The 21,626-nt window shown below is 39.6% G+C and overlaps 2 protein-coding genes across 2 annotated transcripts in view; both read left to right on the top strand.

The window, feature by feature from the left end:
• The first annotated feature begins 44 nt into the window (after positions 1–44).
• On the top strand, positions 45–2,333 carry LOC121514191 (golgin subfamily A member 6-like protein 22). The gene has a single exon (XM_041794293.1). The coding sequence runs from the start codon at positions 45–47 to the stop codon at positions 2,331–2,333; it is 2,289 nt and encodes a 762-aa protein (XP_041650227.1).
• A 6,084-nt stretch (positions 2,334–8,417) lies between these two features.
• rhbg (Rh family B glycoprotein) overlaps positions 8,418–21,626 on the top strand; it is a 48,442-nt gene continuing 35,233 nt past the window's right edge. The window contains exon 1 of the mRNA XM_041793386.1: positions 8,418–8,788. Coding sequence (XP_041649320.1) covers positions 8,611–8,788 — 178 coding nt within the window. The 5' untranslated portion in view covers positions 8,418–8,610. The remainder of the gene's footprint in view (positions 8,789–21,626) is intronic.

Genomic DNA, 21,626 nt, shown 5'->3' with positions numbered 1-21,626 from the left:
TTGATTTATTTGAGAAACCTAAAAATAAAAAAGGGGACAGGATTATGGAGGACACGCTGGATCAGGAATTTGTGATTGAAGACAATGTGATCCTGGCACTGAGGGAGCGCCTTGCCATGCAGGAGGCAGAGAGTCTCAAGAAAGAGGAGATAATCCAATCCCTGCGTCTCGACATTATCAATTTAGAGCAGTACAGGCAGGTAAATCCTGAAATTGAGGCATTGAAGAGAAGCCTTGCAAAGGAACAGGAGGAAAGTAAGCAGGAAGTAAAATCTCTGAACTCCGTTATTCAGACACTACAGACTACAGTGGAGGACAGAGACCAGAAGGTTTCCTATCTGCAGGAGGAAGTGGAGCAGTTGGCATCAGACCTCAGAACAGAACAAGATAAAAACAGTTCTCTTCAGAGGGACAACAAGGCCGCCATCTCCCAGAGCCAGAAGGACAAAAAGAAATCAGGAAAACTGGAAAACATGGTTTCCTCGCAGGAAAACGTCAAACGATTGATGTCAGACCTGAAAAGAGAGCAGGCCACAAACAGTTCTCTTCAGAGGGACTACAAGGCCACCCTCTACCAGGTCCAGAAGGCCAAAAAGAAATCAGAGGACCAGGAAAAAATGGTTTCCTCCCTGCAGGAGAAAATCAAACTGTTGACATCAGACCTGAAAAGAGAGCAGGCCGCAAACAGTTCTCTTCAGAGGGACTACAAGGCCACCCTCTACCAGGTCCAGAAAACCAAAAAGAAATTAGAGGACCAGGAAAAAATAGTTTCCTCCCTGCAGGAGAAAGTCAAACAGTTAAAGTCAGACCTGAAAAGAGAGCAAGACAAAATCTGTTCTCTTCAGAGAGACTACAAGTCCACTGTCTCCCAGGGTCCAAAAAATTCCCAGAAATCAGAGGACCAGGAAAATATGGTTTCCTCCCTGCAGGAGAAAGTCAAACAGTTAAAGTCAGACCTGAAAAGAGAGGAAGACAAAAACAGTTCTCTTCAGAGAGACTACAAGGCCACTGTCTCACAGGGTCCAAAGAATTCCCAGAAATCAGAGGACCAGGAAAATATGGTTTCCTCCCTGCAGGAGAAAGTCAAACGGTTGACATCGGACCTGAAAAGAGAGCAAGACAAAAACAGTTCTCTTCAGAGGGACAACAAGGCCGCCATCTCCCAGAGCCAGAAGGAAAAACAGGAATTGAAAGAACTGGAACACTTGCTCTCGTCACAGCAGGAGGAAGTGGAACGGTTGATGTCAACCCTGAAAAGAGAGGAAGACAAAAACATTTCTCTTCAGGGGAACTACAAGGCCACCGTCTCCCAGGGCCAGAAGGACAAAAAGAAATCAGAAGACCTGGAAAACATGGTTACCTCACTGCAGGAAAAAGTCGAATGGTTGATGTCAGACCTGAAAAGAGAGCAAGACAAAAACAGTTCTCTTCAGAGAGACTACAAGGCCACTGTCTCACAGGGTCCAAAGAATTCCCAGAAATCAGAGGACCAGGAAAATATGGTTTCCTCCCTGCAGGAGAAAGTCAAACGGTTGACATCGGACCTGAAAAGAGAGCAAGACAAAAACAGTTCTCTTCAGAGGGACAACAAGGCCGCCATCTCCCAGAGCCAGAAGGAAAAACAGGAATTGAAAGAACTGGAACACTTGCTCTCGTCACAGCAGGAGGAAGTGGAACGGTTGATGTCAACCCTGAAAAGAGAGGAAGACAAAAACATTTCTCTTCAGGGGAACTACAAGGCTGCTGTCTCCCAGGGCCAGAAGGACAAAAAGAAATCGGAAGACCTGGAAAACATGGTTACCTCACTGCAGGAAAAAGTCGAATGGTTGATGTCAGACCTGAAAAGAGAGCAAGACAAAAACTGTTCTCTTCAGAGAGACTACAAGGCCACTGTCTCCCAGCGTCCGAAGAATTTCCAGAAATCAGAGGACCAGGAAAAAATGGTTTCCTCCCTGCAGGAGAAAATCAAACTGTTGACATCAGACCTGAAAAGAGAGCAAGACAAAAACAGTTCTCTTCAGAGGGACTACAAGGCCACCATCTCCCTGGGTCAGAAGGACAAAAAGGAACTGAAAGAACTGGAACGCTTGTTTTCGTCACAGCAGGAGGAAGTGGAACGGTTGGTGACAACCCTGAAAAGAGAGGAAGACAAAAACATTTCTCTTCGGGGGGACTACAAGGCCGCTCTCTCCCAGGGCCAGAAGGACAAAAAGAAATCGGAAGAACTGGAAAACCTGGTTTCATCACTGCAGGAGGAAGTCAAACAGTTGATGTCAGACCTGTCACAAAGGCCAAAAAACGCAAAAACACAAGGGAAACCCAAATGCAGATAACTCAAAACTGATTTAACCAATGAAGAACACTGGACAACGGGGAAGATATCCATAAGAAACACTAGGAGGGCTGCATTGAAACAAACACAGGGAGTGAAACCAAACATGAAACACAGGGTGTTACAGCCTTTTTACAATCTAGGGGTAACTAAAAGGAGTAACATAATACGTTTTAAAATTAACCAAGAGTGACTAACAAAAACTCCCAAACTAGAACAGCAAGAATTTCAAAGATTTATTTACAATGAAAGTAGGTAATAACAAAATTAAACATTAGAAAGAAGTTTGCTAACAAAGAATTACCTAATGAAAATCTCAAACGGAAGTACTGACTTCAGGGAACTCAAAGGCCAAATTAACAAGCAAAACCCCAAATCTAACTACAAAGAACCAACCTTAACTATCAGTACCAAAATTAAAATACAATCCTAAACTCCCTGACTACCCACAAAACAGGAGAAAATCAAAATCTAGGATCTGATCAAAATCTGAGCCAGATCAGCCTCAGCTGCTGCATACTCCAACATGACACTTAAAGAGTGATGGACTCCAGCATATGGAGAATATTACTCCTCAAGTGTTATTGTTTGTTTGTTTGTGTTAATGTGGGTTTTCTCCGGGATGCTCTGGAGTGTTCAGCCTACCAAAATGACTCCAAGATCACGTACGACTCATCCAGGAGGTCCCAGAAGAACCAAGAACAACATCTACAGACCTACAGGCCTCACTGAAGGTCAGAGTTCATGATTCCACGATAAGAAAGAGACTAGGTAGAAATGGCATAATGAGAGAGTTCCAAGGCCAGAACCACTGCTGACCAAAAAGAACACAAAGGCTCGTCTCACATCTGACTCAAATCATCCTGATGATCCCCAAGACTTCTGGGAAAATATTCTGTGGACTAACCAGACAAAAGTTAAATTTTCTGGAAGAAGAGCATCCTGTTCCATCTGAAGTAAAACTGAGACAGCATTTCATCAGAAGAACATCAGACCAACAGTCAAACATGGTAGTGTGATGGTCTGGACCAGGACCTGGACTAATTGAACCATGAACTCTGCTCTCCACCAGGAAATCCTGTAGGACAATTTAGGACTAAAGACTAAATAAAGGTTTTAGACTAATACTAATGAAAAAAGGGATTTAGTGAGTTAGTATCAGGTACAAGTGCCAATAATAAAATGCATACCAATGTCACATGCAGTACCCAAAGTCACAATGAAATACCAACGACATAACAAAATTCCAATATTACAATGAAATACCCACTGTCACAATAAAAATTCAATGTCACTGTGGCATAGCAATGACACAACAAATACCAATAAGACAGTAAAATACCAGTGTCACTGTGGCATACCAACAGTGGCGGCTGGTGATAAAGATTTTAGGGGGGGCACAGCTGTAGAGGGAGAAACAAACTAAAGAAACACCTGAAACCTCAGTACCAAAAATAATCGAACAAATCTAGACCAAAACACAACCACATTAGTGGTTCCTTACCCAGTCCAGCACCACTACTTGAACATAAATTTGGCCCTCCTTTCCCTCTGTCCTGCAAATTTGTCGATGACTTTCTGATTAAAGTCAGTCATCTCAGTCACCAGTCTCTTTTCCATTGACAGCATGGCAAGTGCATTCAGTCTGTCCTGGGTCATGGTGTTTCTGAGAAAAGTTCTGATTCTTTTCAAGGTTGAGAAGCACCTCTCAGCTTCCGCAGTGGTCAGCGGTGTGGTGATGAGGATCTTTAGGAGAGTAACAGTCTCTGAAAATACCTCCAAGATGATTTTCCATAAACAGCTGGAAGAGGCCCACAGCACCACGGCAGGCTTTGAACTCATCCTTGCTGCAGATAAGACTGAGCTCTGTCTTCAGAGTGTTTCTGCTGAGCATTGGGTAGGCCTTCAAGGTGCTGCTCAGTGCATCTTCAGGAAATGCTGTGTTGTACTGTGCAAATCTGTCGCCCTGCAGTAGAGTGGCACTGACAAGGTGGTTTGTGAAAGAGAACCGTTCCCGTGTGTGTCCCAATATGGTATCACAGACCTACAGAAAGAGGAAAAAATAAAAAATAAATATTTCAAAACCAAAAGTTGGCAACAGTCTTTACCTAAAAATTTAACCAATAATCAAAGCTAAACCAGCTCCAAGAAAATAAAGCTGTAGTTTTTGTTACTTCAACCTTCTGTGTCATACATGGCATTTACCATTTTAAAACCCTTTCTTGTGTCAGCTAAATAGTTTCTTGTCTTACAGGTTCTGTGTTCTCGATAAAGCCAAACATATTAATAAAAGTTTTTGAAATATAATTTTTAAAAATCTGTGCTTTTTAATAATTAAACAGGCATACAAAAAAGTGAAAATCTGTGACCTACATATAGCTAAAAGATTACATTTTAGCAAAAGCTTATGTAAGTTAAATACACAAAGAACCCACTTTAATATGCTTGAGGGAAAATTATTCGAATAAATACATTTTAAAGGGTTTAAAAATGAAATGTGTAAGAATTTTTGGTTGGATTATTAGCTCTGCCAAATACTTTAAAGAGGTAAAATAATTTATGTTGGCTACTTCATAGATAACTTAATGCATCAAATATAAAAATTTGACTTTGTAATGAAGTGTTAACAATTTTCTTCTTATTATTATTATTTGTCAGAAAGATTCAAGACTCTAAGAACTCTAATTTTTTTTTTTGGATATGACTTGTTTTAGGCCAAACAGGTTTTATTTTCAGGATCTTTTTATAATCATGTTATTTTCTGTAAGCAGAGGTATCAAAAGTATTCACATTCATTACTTAAGTAGAAGTATAGAAACTATTGCTATAGACCCCCATCCACAACAGAAATCCAGTCCGGGTTTTACCAAGGACTCAAAAACTCTCCACAACCCGGGAAAACCAAAATACCAGCGTCTCTTCGCCGTTCACAACACCAGAATAAACACAAAACAATCACTTGGGCACTCACGGTATCGCTGCTTGGTTGCTTGTCAGTCAGTTGTTGTGCACTGTTTTTGAAGTCCCCTTGTATACGGTTGCGTATCCCCGTCGTTGTCCGCAACTTGTCAGTGCTTGCCGTTTGAAACAGCAAACAGGGAAAGCAGTAAAAGGCATTACTCACACCACATCCAGTTAGCCAACTTCGTTTTACATAGCAGGTGCGGAGGAAGCCCCGGGTGTAAGCTTGTCCACGGTCACTTGCCTGCTGCTGAATCTGTAAATCGGGTTGGTCCGGCCCAAGCGCCTTTATCCTCTCTTTTTCTTCCAGTGTGCGCCTCGCAAAAGGTTTTTCTGTAAAGAAACAACCGTATTGCCCGTGGTTCCACTTGAAGTTGCCCTACCAACACTCATAGACACGCCAACACTGGCCAGCCACTGTCAGCTAGCATAAGGGCAAGTGTGCACGAGTAAATCATATGGGGCGGGTGTTAAAATGATTGACAGCACCCGTTGTCCAACTACATCAGACTAAAAAACACAGTAAAAAATATTAAATGGCTGCTAATCAAAGTGTGAGTGTCTATGGCGCAGCTTTCCGCGCCCCGGGAGGGAAATTGAGGTGACCAATAAGAGAGAAGCCTACGGTCACCTGCTGGGCAAAAGTTGAAGGACTTGCATTAACTTATATTAGAACAGCGCCCCTCCGTTAGAGAAACGATGTATTCACACAGTAATAAATGAATCCAGTGTAAAACCCCTTTTTAATACATGGTGAAAGTCTCTGAAAGGCTTTCCTGTAAGAGATAATGCAACATTTTGTATTATTAATTATATATATGACAATGATGATATGTTTAAATACATTTTTAGAGGGGCTGGCACCCCAGCGCCCTCTATTGACCAACCGCTGCTGCATACCAATAATACAATAAAATACCAATGTGGCAGTAAAAAGCAAATGTCACAACAGAATTAGTGCAAGAGTTTGACTACACTCATACTAGACCAGTGTTACTCAACCCTGCTCAACCAAAGAGCCAAATTGTTGAAAAATACATTTACAAGAGCCACAATCTAAGTGGTGAAAGTGGCAATTAAAATAAGTTAAAGGTGGCAAATGAGGTCAAAAAGCAGCAAACACTGTAAGAAAAATGGCTAAAAAAGGGCAGAATGTGGCAAAAATGGGGGGGAAGTGACCAAAAAAATAAGTTAAAGGTGGCAAAAAATTGTCAAAAAGTTGCATGAATCAGAAAAGAGGTGAGAAAATGGGCAAAAATTAGAAAAAAGGTGGAAAAAAGTGGCATTTAATGCAAAAGACAGCTTAAATGGGTGGGCAGTGGCAAAAATAGGCAAAAAGGAGCAAACACTGAGGGATAAGTGGCAAAAATGAGGAGAGAAAGTGGCAAAATTAGCAGAAAGTGGCAAAAATGGCTGAGAAGTGGCAAGAAAATGAGTTACAGGTGGCAAAATGGTCCAAAAGTGGCAAAAAAATGAATGAAAAGGTGGAACAAAAGGTGGAAAATGGGAATTAAGTGGAATTTAACGGCAATAGGTAGCTTAAATGGGCGAGGAGTGGAAAAAAGGGGCAAACACTGAGGGATAAGTGGCAAAAATGGGTAGAAAAACTGGCAAAAATGGTGAAGAAGTGGCAAAGAAATTAGTAAAAAGTGACTAAAATGGGCAAAAATCAGAATGCATCAAAGAGTGGCAAAATGGGAAAAAGGTGGCATTTAATTGCAAAAGGCAGCTTATATTGGGTGAAGAGTGGCAAAAAAGACAAAAAAGGCAAATAAGGAGCAAAAAATTGCTAAAAGCAAAATTAAAGTGTCAAAAAATGCAAAATGGGAATGATATTTCAAATTAAGACATAAAAGAGCCACAGTTCATCACAAAGAGCCACATGTGGCTCCAGAGCCGTGCAATGAGTATCACGGTTCTAGAGCATTATGTTAGTGCAGATTAGATGGAAGTAGGGAGGAAGGAGAGCTTGTAGCGATAACTTTTGTATCTGCTAGCTCTAAACCATTTCCCAGAGGGCGATAATTCATAATCTGAATAAAGAACACGAATGGAGTCCTTCAAAATTTTTGTGCCTGATTGACGACAATTTCCTAAAAGGTAGTTTGAAGGGAAAGGTAATTTTCCTTACCGATCACTTTGATGGCACATTTTAACATTTTTCCAATCTTAGATTTACATTGTATGGAGCCCCAGACATGACAGGGTAAAAAAAAATTAAATTGTGGCCACAAAATAGCTACAACATACTACTATACTAATACTAATTTGTGGCCATGAAAAAGTCATTTGTAGTTGCGAAATAAGTATAATATGTGCACCAAATGTTAATTGATAATATTAATATCATTCCTGGACAGCTGGGTGAGCAAATCGAGTGCACAACAACAGATTTATTTTCACTTTACAGGGTCTTTAAGATTATTGCGATGTCCAATCAGAAAGTGCAACATGTCTGATTTTTGCCCCCTAGGATTGGTCCTGCGGTTTCAGCAATGTTGACCAATCAGAGCACAGAGCACACAGGGGTCATGAATGTAAACAAAACAAATGGTAAAGAGGAGTGATGAAGGTGTGAGATGAAACTATGACAGAGGAAACAACAGCATCCCTGTCTCTATGATGGGCTGTTCACCAGTGTTAGTGAGAAAGTGTCGCCTGTCTTCTATCTGACATCGATCACAATGATTGATCGTGTACCTCCGTGTAGTCCGTCATGTCTGTTGGTAATGTCATGGCACAAATCTATGATTCTGTGATCACCTTATCTTTTAGTGACCCTAATAACAGGTACTAGAATCCTGTAGTCTGATCCTGGCTTTAGTAGCTCTCTGCTAGTTTCATGGGAACTTTGATTACAGGTGTGAGACCATTACAGACCCCCCCCCCCCTTCAGATTAGTTCCAGGATTGGCATCCTCAGCACAGCCCTCTAACAGTAACTCCTGACACAAACAGCTCAAATACTGGGCTATTAATCATATCAAGGTGAGACGGAGTACTTCAGACCACCTTAAAAAGTACAGTAGGAGGGGGCGGGTCTTACAGGAGGCTGAATTATTCACAGAGGAGGCAGGTCTGGTAGGTGTGACCCAGCAGAGCAAAAACACACATGACCGACCAGCTCTAGTGTCTTCTTCTTCTTCTACCTTTAGACACAGACACAGCAGCCTCCTGTCTCTGCACTGAGGCACCCCGGGGTGTTTGTGAGAGAGACGGGCTCTGTCTAACTGTCAGTGCTGGATCCTTAATCCCCTCTCCTTCTCTTCAAAGGAGCCTCATTTTACCTCTCCTCCTCGCCTCACTTGAGAAGAAAACATGACAGACGCCTCCACCAACATGCGGCTGAAGCTGCCGGTGGTCTGCTTCATCCTGGAGATCATCCTCATCATCCTCTTTGGCGCCTTGGTAGAGTACGACTACGAGACGGATGCAAAGAAGTGGCACAACAAGACCCACGCTGACTATGAGAACGACTTCTACTACCGCTACCCAAGTGAGTGTCTGTCTGTGGAGGGTTAGGGTCAGAGGTTCCAGTCCAAGTCTAGTATGTGGAGGGTCAGGGTCAGAGCTTCCTGTCCAAGTCTAGTATGTGGATTTGTGGAGGGACAGGGTCAGAGGTCCAGTGACAGTGGAGGGTGAAGATGCTTTGGTTCACATTCTGCAGCATCCTGCAAAGTTTCTCTAGAACCAGAGCTTACAGATTTTACAAATTAGTTGTTGACTAATTCTTAACTGTTAATGCTGCAAAAGAATGAATGCAACTAAAATCCAAGTTTTTAAAATCTTTATTAATGTTGTTGGTGATAAAATGCATCATTTGCTTTGCATCTTTCTCATAAATATTTCTTGTTAAAATTTGTATTCATTTCACAATCAAGTGGCTCTTTTACTGTGTGAAATCACTGGCTACAATCCCCATGATGCAATTCTTCCAGTAACTTTCTCTTTAGGACTTTCTAACTACGAAAAGGAAAATCTAATCAAGCCCACATATTTAAAGACAGAATTTTCCTGAATTAAAACTCAGTAAATTTCACTCAGAACCTTGACTTTGTTTTTCTGTAAAGACACAAAAGAAACTGCTTGTTGAGTAAAGGCTAACATCTTGTATCTACGGTGGCCCAGAAGGGCAACTACATAAACATTTCAGTAAACCTTAAAACATTTTATTAAGTGCATAAAACATTTCACAAAAAAATTTTAAGACATGCAGTTAAGAAAAATATTCAATGAAACATAAAAGCGGTTTTTAAAAATCCATAGAATGCAAAAAATGTTTGACAGAACACAAAAATATTTCATGAATACAAAAGGATGTTGTGAAACACAAAATCTTGTCCTGATATAAAAACATTCAGTGCTAATACATTTCATAAATTCAAACTTAAATACATTTTATAAATAATTTAGTAAAATTCTAAAACATACAATGAAACACCAAAATAATGTGTGAAACCTTAAGCAATACACAAAAACATTAAATGAAGCACAATGACATTCTGTTAACCAAGACAAAAAAATTGATGACACGCTAAAAGAGTGCAAAAAATGCAAAAACACATTTGTGAAAATGCAAAAACATTCAGTGAAACACAAGTAAGTTTAGTTAACGTAAAAACATATAGCAAAATGTCAAAAAAAGAAAACATTAAGTAGAGTGCAAAAACTGAAACCAGAAATTCTGCAAAAACAAGTAAAAAACAAACATATTTTGTGAAATAAAAAAGCATTTCCAATGAAATGAAAAAATATTCAATAAAACTCAGAATATTTGGTGAAACTTTTGTGATGCACATTCTGTGAAAGAAACAAACAAAGGAAATTAATCATTTAGTGAAACAATTAAAAATTAAATTAAATGCATAAACAATTTTGTGTAAATGCAAAGACATTCAGTGAAACATGATAACACTCAGGAAAGTTTGTGAAAAGTGCAAAGAAGTTTTGTGAAACAGAAGAATATCCTGCAAAGCAAAAATTAAAGTAAAAACACAAATTATTTTTGGAAATGCAAAAAATTCAGAAAAACACAAAACAGTTTGTTAAATTGCAAAATTCCTTTAGTGGAACGTTTAACCACTAATTGAAATGTAAAAATATTTAGTGATAGGATAAAAAAAAATATAGAAACACAAAAGAGATTTCTTGAAATGCATAAACATTAAAAAACATCCAGTTTCATACAAAACAAGTGATGAAATGCAAAAAAACCCCCATTTAGTTAAACCAACACATTGACAACAAAACATTTAGTGAAGTGCACAAAAGATTCTGGGGAAGTAAAAAAAATTCAGCATGATTTTAAAACATTTAGTAAAAAAATAAAACAAATGTGGCTTTCAAGAACATTTAGTGAAACATTTTATTGGGTGAAATGCAAAAAAGATTTTGTGAAATGCAAAAAATATTCTCTGGAAAGCAAAAAGACTTAGTGAAAAATAATTGAAATGTAAAATCTTGTCATGAAATGCAAAGACCCTTTTGTGAAACATTAATTGAAACTCAGTTATATTTTTTTGCACTATAAAGTATTAATGTGTTTTGTGAATCAGGTTTGTGTTATGTTTTTCAAGTTTTCTTATAACAGTTATGCATTTTGTACATTTTTGCATGCTTTATAAGAAATGTTTCCACCTTATGAATTTTTCAGTTACTCAAATGTTTTTGCAGTTGACCTCTAGGGCCACCGTATGCCACTGCCAAATTTCAGTTATCTCTACTTTAGTAAAAGCAAACAAGAAAAATCATTGAACTTAAACCTCCATGGATCATCCGTTAAGGTGTAAACGCGTGTAAAAAGTATCTGAATTTAAATGTAATCCTCAGTTTACCACACTGAGATCTGATCATTGAACATGGAGGAAAGAACATCCTTTATGGCTCATGAAGGTTGAGATAGATGGTTTTTGGCATAATAGTCAGAAACTCTGTATGAAATGCAAACATATTTTTGGAGCATGTTGATATGGAGAAAAGTAAATCCAGTGTAGTGGACTAGCTCGAACACCACAAAGTAGGGAGGTAACTATGATCACCTGTGCCTTTCTATGACTTGAGCATGTATTGATTGATTGTGCATCCTACTATCTGTGGATCATTTCTCTTTCTTTGTTTGACTTCTTAACAATGATTTAGATACCTCTTTAACATGACTTCTTCCTTTTTCTTCCATGCTTTCCGGTGATTTTGGAGCATCAGTGAGTAAGCATTTCTTGCATGCACCCTCAGCTCGCTCACGTTTGTCGAGGATTTGGATTTTAGTCAAAGTGTCGTGGGAAATCCTGCACTCAGTGTGCAGCAGCGCTCTGTTTCCCCTAATTGGGCTGGTCCCTTTATTTCTGAGAGAACATTTTACAGAGATGTCTTTCAGTCGGCTGCTGTCCCATCAAGACAGATCCATTGATTGTTAATTTCTGATTTGTATGGATTGATGGTGAAGAAAAACAGCTTTTTATTTCTTCAAGGCTGGAGGGGAAACACACGTCGATTGTTCCAGGCCGTAAAATGCTCATTAATGTCTTTATGGAACAAATGTTTGGTGAAGAAATTAGAGAGTAAATGATCTTAACTGACCAAAACAAAGTCACATGTTAGGCTGTACGGAAGCCCTAAGTGACCAGTCATCTAGAGTTGTTTATTTATTTGGTTATGTTGGGATAACAGGCCTTATTTTCCTGCCCTACCTTGGACAAAATACCAGCCACACTCACCTACGGTCAGTTTAGAGCTAACTGACAATGAGACCTGACCAAGTATTGTATTGTTTCCCCGACATAGCTGAAAGAAGTAAATATTAATCACTAATAACAGTAGAAGAGCAGACAGAGCCTTGTGCACATCTTGAGATCTCTGGTGCCCCCTAAAGAGCCCCAAACCTCACATTAGGAACCATAGATATAAGGAGAGAATTACCACTGTTGTAGCCTAACTGAGACCTATACATACAGAGAACACATTTTGAGAAAATTTTAGTGCAATATTTTTTTTATTGCAACTTCAACATACTATGTCATTATTTCTAAATTCCTCATCTAATGTATGTTTTGAATAACACAAGCTATAACTCTTTCTACATGATAACCTATGTCTTTATGGACCTTGCTTTGTGCACTGGTGCACAGTCATGTTGGAACAGGAAGGGGCCATCCCCAAACTGTTCCCACAAAGTTGGGAGCATGGAATTGTCCAAAATCTCTTGGTATGCTGAAACATTCAGAGTTCCTTTCACTGGAAGTAAGGGGCCAAGCCCACCTCCTGAGAAACAAGCCCACACCATAATCCCTCCTCCACCAAACTTTACACTTGGCACAATGCAGTCAGACAAGTACCGTTCTCCTGGCAACTGCCAAACCCAGACTCTTCCATCAGATTGCCAGATGGAGAAGCGCGATTGGTCACTCCAGAGAAGGCGTCTCCACTGCTCTAGAGTCCAGCGGCGGCCTGCTTTACACCACTGCATCCCACGCTTCGCATTGCACTTGGTGATGTATGGCTTGGATGCAGCTGCTCGGCCATGGAAACCCACTCCGTGAAGCTCTCTACCACTGTTCTTGAGCTAATCTGAAGGCCACATGAGGTTTGGAGGTCTGTAGCCATTGACTCTGCAGAAAGTTGGCGACCTCTGCGCACTATGCACCTCAGCATCTGCTGACCCTGCTCCATCATTTTATGTGGCCTACTGACATTTTTACTAGTTTAACCTATTTCTGCCAGTATTTGCCTATTTTTTTTCTCAGTTAACCCTTTTTTTGCCAATTTAAAGCAATTTCAGCCACATTTAACTCCTTGTTACCACTTTCTACGCCCATTTTCGCCACATTAACCAATTGCCCTTCTTTGTCATTTTCATCCAATTTTTGCCACTTCTTAACTAGGGCTGTCACGATATTAGATTTTCACTTCACGATTATTGTGGGCAAAAAAATGTCACGATAATGATATTATCACGATATCAATAAAAATTTAAATAATAATGGGACAATCAATCAATTTTATCTTTAACTTTATTTATGTTGTGTTATCTTTTTTGGCAGATGAATTACACTCAAAATACCTGTCTAAGGAGGTACTGAGACAATATGAAAACAGTAACTGTACAACTGCATATAAAAAGTGCAATTACACTGTATAGCTGGTGAAAAGGAAACCAGATGGACTGACAAACAGAAAATCCACAAGGTGCAGCATCTGCTTTAACTGCAATATTACCTGAACGAAATCATTTGTGGATAACAGGGGACACAGCATTTGTGTGCAATTGAAGAATGACAACTAATGACTGGAATAATCCACTGTCTACTGAACAATCCCTGGCATATGTTTGCACATGTTTCCAAACTGTGTTCAAGTGGCACTGGATTATTTACACCATATTATCATATGCACATATTTAACACGATATTGAAATTTTATTTTTTAATATCACGATTATCGTCAATAACGGTATATCGTGACAGCCCTATTCTAAACCATATCTACTACTTGTAAAATCCAATTTCACCACCTTTTCCACCATTTTTTGCTATTATTAACCCATTGTAGCAAATGGTTTTATTCTTTTTTTTAACAAATGGGGATTAACATTTTTAAGAAGGCTATTTACGACACACAAAATATTTTTTTCTTTGACAAGAGTGGTTATTTTTCGGGTTAAAAGTGAAATATGGATATCACAGCTAAATTTTACCAAGGACCATGGTTTTGCTGACCTCCATGACCTCCCCCAGTTTTGCTGGGCGCCACAAGGCTCTCATTTACCCCCCTTTATGGATGGCCTTGTCTGCACATGACTATTCTTGAATGTTCATGGCTGTGTTCAACCACCTTCAGGTACAGTGGGGGTCCCCAGTCTCTGGCACCTTTATTTCGGCTGCTCTAAGGCAGGGGTTCTCAAAATTGGGGTCGGGACCCCATTGAGGGTCGCGAGACACTTAGAGGGGGTCTCCAGATGCCTCAAATAAAAGTAAGAACATGTTTGAATTACGCTGTTGCGACTTAACACCAATTTTGCCAAATTTTAACCCATTTTTATGATTTTTTTTCCCATCAGGTTTGCCAATTTTAACACATTTTTGCCACATAAACCCATTGTTAAACCCTTTCCATCAGTATTTTCTGCCTGTTTTTTCCACTTCTAAATCAATTCTTGTCACCTCACATCAACTATGCCTCTGTTGACCCATTATGGCCATTATCAACCACTTTTTTAACCACATTTATGCCAATTTTTGCCCATTTTAAACCACATTTCGCTCATTGATAGCTCATTTTTGCCAGTTTAACCCATTTCTGCCAATTTTTATGTTTCAGTTAGCCCTTTATGCCAGTTTAAATCAATTTTTCATCCCATTTAAACACATTTTCCACTCATTTTTGCCAATTTAAAGACATTTCAACCACTTTTGATCCCATTTTACCACTATCTAAACTGCTTTTGCCTTTGAACCCATTGTTGCCACTTTCTGCTTATTTTTTTTACCACTTCTAACACATTTCTGCTACTTTCAAAATCCAATTTCACCACTTTTTCCACCATTTTTTGCCATGATTAACCGACTTTAGCCAATTTTAACCCATTTGAATTTTGTTTTAAACAAACATTTTTAAGAGGGCTATTTACCACAAAATGAAAAAAAAAGATATTTGTTTATTGATAAGAGAGGTTATTTTTCAGGTTAAATATAAGATATGGATTCCACATCTACCTACAGTAGATCATGATTTTTGCTGACCTCCATGTCCTCCAGTCTGGCTGGGTCCAAGAAACAGCCCTCCTCTATCCCCCCTTATAGGCGGCCTTTTCTGCACATGACTATTCTTGAATGTTCATGGCTGTGTTCAACCACCTTCAGGTACAGTGGGGGTCCCCGGTCTCTGGCACCTTTATTTCGGAGGTCGCGGGCTGAAAAGGATGAGAACCCTTGCTCTACAGGACAGCATCGAAACAGCTCAGTGAGAGACGGTGACCTCTCTAGTGGTTCGTTTTCCAATATCCACTCCAACACAATAGATGCATGTCAGTATGAGGGCATTGACAGTTGTACAGTTCAAAACACACAGATTTATTATCATGCGTGCATAAATGAGCCTTCGGCCTGCATGCTTGATTGTTTCATGTTAATGTTTAATACCAGTGTGCCAAATGGCCCTATCAGTGAGCAGGCTTCATCTGGCCTGCAAGATTTTTTGAGTAGAGAGGATATTCAGGAACAAAATCATGAGATTTTCAAGCACATTGCATGCAGAAATGTTAATTGTAGGTCTGAAAATTGCTTTATTTGGTGAATAAATAAAGCTAAAATGGAGTCAGAAGAGCTGAGTCGTCTGGCTTATCTGAGCCAAAGGATCCGGATCACTATCTGCTCCAGCTCCACCTTAAAAGCCCGAGTCTTTAGTGACATGACTGAAGGCTGATGGGCGCGTCTCAACAGGTCAGAAGCAGTTAACCAGGTTTACTCACATGTCCCGCTCCCTCTCTCTCTCTCTCTCTCTGGTTGTGTCTGCAGGGAGAGTAGAGAACGTTGGGAATGCAGATCTCTCCTACAGCTTTCTCCTGCAGGTGTTTAACTGTTGTAGTATCTCCACGTTTTTCCTGTCTCTCACTGAAGTTCACCTGAAGGTTTGACAAATAACCTGAGGGTGAACTTTCCTGCAGGCTGACACAGACATGGCATATGTAGAAGGTTAGAGTTGAAAATATTCAGTAGGTAGTAGTTCACCAAGGGATTTTTTTACCCAGGGTTTCAAGGTTCTCATGTGTCAAAAATAAGAATTGAATATCATCAATGTATCGCCAGCCCAAACCCTGTTAAAGGAAGGAGGGTCATGAAGCAGGTCTTTGGTTGACATTTGTACCGTTGGATGTGGATGTTAACTCCTACAACAAAGAGGTTCAAGAGGTCAAAGGGGAAGAGACTATCAGCGTTTTGGTTTGTTGTGCATGCTGCAGAAGTGCCCTTTAGTGAACTCTTACGTGCTCAAGGACATATTGGCCAATATCAAAGCATGACATTTTAACTCTGACCGAACCTGAGCATGACCTCTGACAGACCAAGCATGCAAGGTTTAAGATTTGAAGATGACACTCTTTGGGTTTGGCTGTTTGTACCAGAGTCCTGCACAGGTCTGGTTTTGCAAACCAGCACTGTTCTGCACCTGCAGAGCTCAGAACCGAAACCTGGCCTCTTACCATTACTAATCCCCATTTAAGACCCGGGTCTGCCTGGACCTGTAAAAGTGCCTGATCCGACTTGTGATCACTCACTTACATTTAAGGTGCTTTATTTTTTTAGCTGCTGCACAAATCAGTGTCCTAACAACAAGGGCGGTGGGCAACTGCATGTTCTCTGATATTCACAGGCTGGTGTGCACACAGATAAGCAGCATACTGCACCTTTTCCTTCTCTCACACACAAAAACACACACTAGCACATGCATGCGCATATCAGTGGATAGATGCTTCTGTTATAATGACTGCACACTTGTATTAATTATAGCCAAAAACTCTACAAGAGTTAAACTCAACACTTACACCAGTGCATGACAAAGGCACTTTGACAGAAATTCCCTTCAGGCTCCTATCGCCAGTTGCGATATAGAATATTGCTTTTATTTTGTGAAAAACTGTAATGGAAACCCAGCTTGTGTGTGTGTGTGTGTGTGTGCATGTTTGTGAAACTGTGTGTGTGAGTGGGTGCACATGTAACTGTAGTCAGTTGGGTGGTTGATAATGGGATAGGGTGGTGTGAGGGAATGACTTTAATTGTCTATGTTAAGCAAAAGGTGGGGGTGGGTAGGTGGGTTTGAGGGAATGTTTTTATCTATGTAGAGCACTTTGAGTTACATGTTATGTATGAAAAGCGCTTTATAAACAAAGTTTGATTGATTGATTAACCTAAAGTCAAATGCAGCAGCTGTTTTAGGATGAAATGAGGAATTATTCTCTCTCTGCTGACCATCATGTGCTGTGGAAGTCAAATTTCAGGACATTTTCTTGTTGGCTGAGAGCTACAATCTTCTCAGTTTGGCTTTTAGTGTTATTTTTTTTTTTTTTTACTTAGGACTCAATGTTTTTTGTAGTGAAGTACAGCACTTCCCTCAAAATGTAAGTAAAAGCAGAAGTACTGATTTTGAAAAGTACTCAGAAAAGTACAAGTACACACAATGCTACTCAATTACAATAATTTGAGTAAATGTAGTTAGTTAGCCTCCACCCCTGATTTCTGTGTGTTTTGTACATAATTGAAGTTATTACCATTAAGAACCACAGTCCTTTCCAGATCCACAACAGTCCAGATCCACAACAGTCCAGCTCACAGCTCAGTTTACTGCATGCATAAGTGGGCCCAGAGTCTGGATCTAATGGTAACTACCATTCTGTACAGGGATGATCATCATGGACTAAACAGACAGTTCATACACACTGGTCAAATACATGAGTCTAGTTTCACTCATCTAAAGAGATAAATCACTCCAGGTTTAACTAAAGTAACGTAGGTGACGTTATATGTTGAATTTCTCTCATTATCTATAATGTAGTCTGAACTAAAATGAACAAGATCTCAAGTTCTGTTACCTCATTTTTTTCTCCACTGGGGTTCAGATTAGTGATGGGTCATGAGCAGTGAATCAGAAGAGCCGGCTCCCAGTTTTTTCCCTTTGCTGCTTAGCTCTCACAGTGCTCAGTCCCAGCTCTGGTCAGAACTTTGTTTTGATTGGCCAGCATGGCGGCCACGCGGCCAGTGACATGTGAGTATGAAGGATTATACCATTATGTGAAAACAGAGAGGGGGTTTCGCTGCCCAATCTGTCCCGGAAACCCGATTTGTATTGGGCACATGCAAATGTGCCTACATCCACTCTGCATTAATTCTAACCCTAATCAGTGGAATTTAAATGCTGAACCTAAGAATGGTTTTGTAACAGAATAAATGCACAAAATTAGGCAATTATAAGGCTTTTCATAAAAACACTGAATGCAAAAAGGTTTTCAACACACTAACCTTAATTTTTTGCAAAGTTAAGGTAAGATATAGGGCTACAAAAGATCCTAAATAAAGAGCTGTTTGGGAGTCGAAAGAGCCGGCTCTTCTTTGGGAGCCGAGCCAAAAGAGCCGGCTCTTTGAAAAGAGCCGAACTTCCCATCACTAGTTTAGATTAGTTGTATATGTGCAGATCATCTAGCATTGGTTGCATCAGTTACAGTGATCGGTGGTTGGGGGGCCCCCAATCAAATTTTGCTTAAGGCCCCGGGTAAACTTGGGCCGGCCCTGATAGGCAAGTGAGGGACTTCCTGGATGAGTCCTCCACACGCTCTTTGGGTTGTTTTGGTTTGCAAGCCCCTCCTGGGAAGGGTTACCATTGTTTCAAGTTTTCCCCTTTGTGAATAATGGCTCCAAGCCTGGTTGGCTAGAGCAGGGGTTCTTAACGTTGGGGTTGCGACCGAGGCACCGAGATGGGGTCTCCAGATGCCTTAAAAGACTAAGGACATATTTTAAATTACACTGTTGCCACTTTAAACCAATTTTGCCAAATATGAACAGCTTTTTGCCACTTAAAACCCATTATTTGTCCATTTTAAACCCTTTAAGATCTATTTTTGTTAGTCTAGTTTTAGCCATCACAGATCTATTTTTGTTAGTTTTGGTCTAGTTTATGTTATCACAGATCTATTTTTGTTAGTCTTAGTCTAGTTTTAGTCATCACAGATCTATTTTGGTTAGTCTTAGTCTAGTTGTAGTCATCACGGATCTATTTTTGTTAGCTTTGGTCTAGTTTTAGCCATCACAGATCTATTTTGGTTAGTCTTAGTCTAGTTTTAGTCATCACAGATCTATTTTTGTTAGTCTTAGTCTAGTTTTAGTCATCACAGATCTATTTTGGTTAGTCTTAGTCTAGTTGTAGTCATCACGGATCTATTTTTGTTAGCTTTGGTCTAGTTTTAGCCATCACAGATCTATTTTGGGTAGTCTTAGTCTAGTTTTAGTCATCATGGATCTATTTCTGTTAGTCTCAGTCTACTTTTAGTCATCACAGATCTATTTTTGTTAGTTTTAGTCTAGTTTATCTTATCACAGATCTATTTTTGTTAGTCTTAGTCTAGTTTTAGTCATCACAGATCTATTTTTGTTAGTCTTAGTCTAGTTGTAGTCATCACGGATCTATTTTTGTTAGCTTTGGTCTAGTTTTAGTCATCACAGATCTATTTTTGTTAGTTTTAGTCTAGTTTTAGCCATCACAGATCTATTTTGGGTAGTCTTAGTCTAGTTTTAGTCATCACGGATCTATTTTTGTTAGTCCTAGTCTAGTTTTAGTCATCACGGATCTATTTTTGTTAGTCCTAGTCTAGTTTTAGTCATCACAGATCTATTTTTGTTAGTTTTGGTCTAGTTTTAGTCATCATGGATCTATTTTTGTTAGTCTTAGTCTAGTTTTAGTCATTATGGATCTATTTTTGTTAGTCTTAGTCTAGTTTTAGTCATCACAGATCTATTTTTGTTAGTTTTAGTCTAGTTTATGTTATTACAGATCTATTTTTGTTAGTCTTAGTTGGTCTTGTTAGGGTCTTGTTCACAAGTAAGGGTAGAAGTGACAGCCAAATTTCCAGGCAGATTGTTCCATAATGTGGCAAACCTTTATTTTTTGCAAAGTTAAGGTAAGATATAGGGCTACAAAAGATCCTAAATAAAGAGCTGTTTGGGAGTCGAAAGAGCCGGCTCTTCTTTGGGAGCCGAGCCAAAAGAGCCGGCTCTTTGAAAAGAGCCGAACTTCCCATCACTAGTTTAGATTAGTTGTATATGTGCAGATCATCTAGCATTGGTTGCATCAGTTACAGTGATCGGTGGTTGGGGGGCCCCCAATCAAATTTTGCTTAAGGCCCCGGGTAAACTTGGGCCAGCCCTGATAGGCAAGTGAGAGACTTCCTGGATGAGTCCTCCACACGCTCTTTGGGTTGTTTTGGTTTGCAAGCCCCTCCTGGGAAGGGTTACCATTGTTTCAAGTTTTCCCCTTTGTGAATAATGGCTCCAAGCCTGGTTGGCTAGAGCAGGGGTTCTCAACGTTGGGGTTGCGACCGAGGCACCGAGATGGGGTCTCCAGATGCCTTAAAAGACTAAGGACATATTTTAAATTACACTGTTGCCACTTTAAACCAATTTTGCCAAATATGAACAGCTTTTTGCCACTTAAAACCCATTATTTGTCCATTTTAAACCCTTTCCACCACTTTTTTCTGCCTGTTTTTGCCACTTCTTAATAAATCTTGACACTCTCTGCCTATTGTTGGCTTGGTTGCACTATTTTTGCCACTATTAACCCCTCTTTAGCACTTTTTTAAGCCACATTTCACCATTTGATATGTCCATTTTGCCAGTTCAACCAATTTCTTCCAATTTCTGCCTCAGGAAACCCTTTTTTTGCCAGTTTAAATCAATTTTTCATCCCATTTCACCAAATTTCCACCTTTTTTGCTTCTTTTAGGCCATTTCAGCCACTTTTGAATCCCCCTTTGCCACTTAATATGTATGTTTTTGCAACTTTAACCCATTTTTTGAATTGTTTTGGTTATATTTACTACTTTTATCAAGTTTTTGGCCATTCTTACCATTTTCTGCTACTTTTAAAATCTAATTTCACCACCTTTCCCAGCATTTTTTTTGCCATTATTAACCCATTTTATCTGTTTTCAACATATTTTAAATCCATTTTTAACAAAAGAGTTTACATTGTTAGAGGGCCACTTTATACACAAATGAATTAAAAAGATATTTGTTTCTTTGACAAGCAATGGAGCATGATTTTGCTGGGCCCCTGGAAGTTCTCCCCTTTATCCCTCCTTATGGGCGGCCTTGTCTGAACATGACTATTCTAGAACGTACATGTCATAAGAGAAACCTTAATTTATCAATAATGAGTTCTAATATATTTTATTTTATTGAGTTTATTAGTCTGAAGGTTTTTTTTTGTTTTTTTTTACTGTGGGGAAACCGGAGCATCCCGGAGAAAACCCACAAAAACCCACAAACACACACACAAACAATAACACTTGAGGAGTAATGTTCTCCATATGCTGGAGTCCATCACTCTTACAGTGTCATGTTGGAGGTGCTCAGAGGAGACTGCTGGCTGTGGAGAACGTATCATATCTTCGCCTGAGGTCATTGTGATCATGACGCAGATTTTGATATTTGCCAGTAATTCTGATGTTCTCCTTTTCCAACTCCAGGCACCGACTCCTCAGATTGCGAATCGCCTCTTTGTTCTCATCCAGTTCAAACTGCTGCCTGGTGAGCCTGAGCTCCACATCTCCAGACGAGCTGAATGACTGAATGTAG

Source organism: Cheilinus undulatus, linkage group 8 (genome assembly GCF_018320785.1).
Source record: "Cheilinus undulatus linkage group 8, ASM1832078v1, whole genome shotgun sequence".
NCBI classification, from domain to species: Eukaryota; Metazoa; Chordata; class Actinopteri; order Labriformes; family Labridae; genus Cheilinus; species Cheilinus undulatus.
The sequence above is the reverse complement of the archived record's forward strand: the minus strand, read 5'-3'. Positions and strand labels throughout refer to the sequence as shown.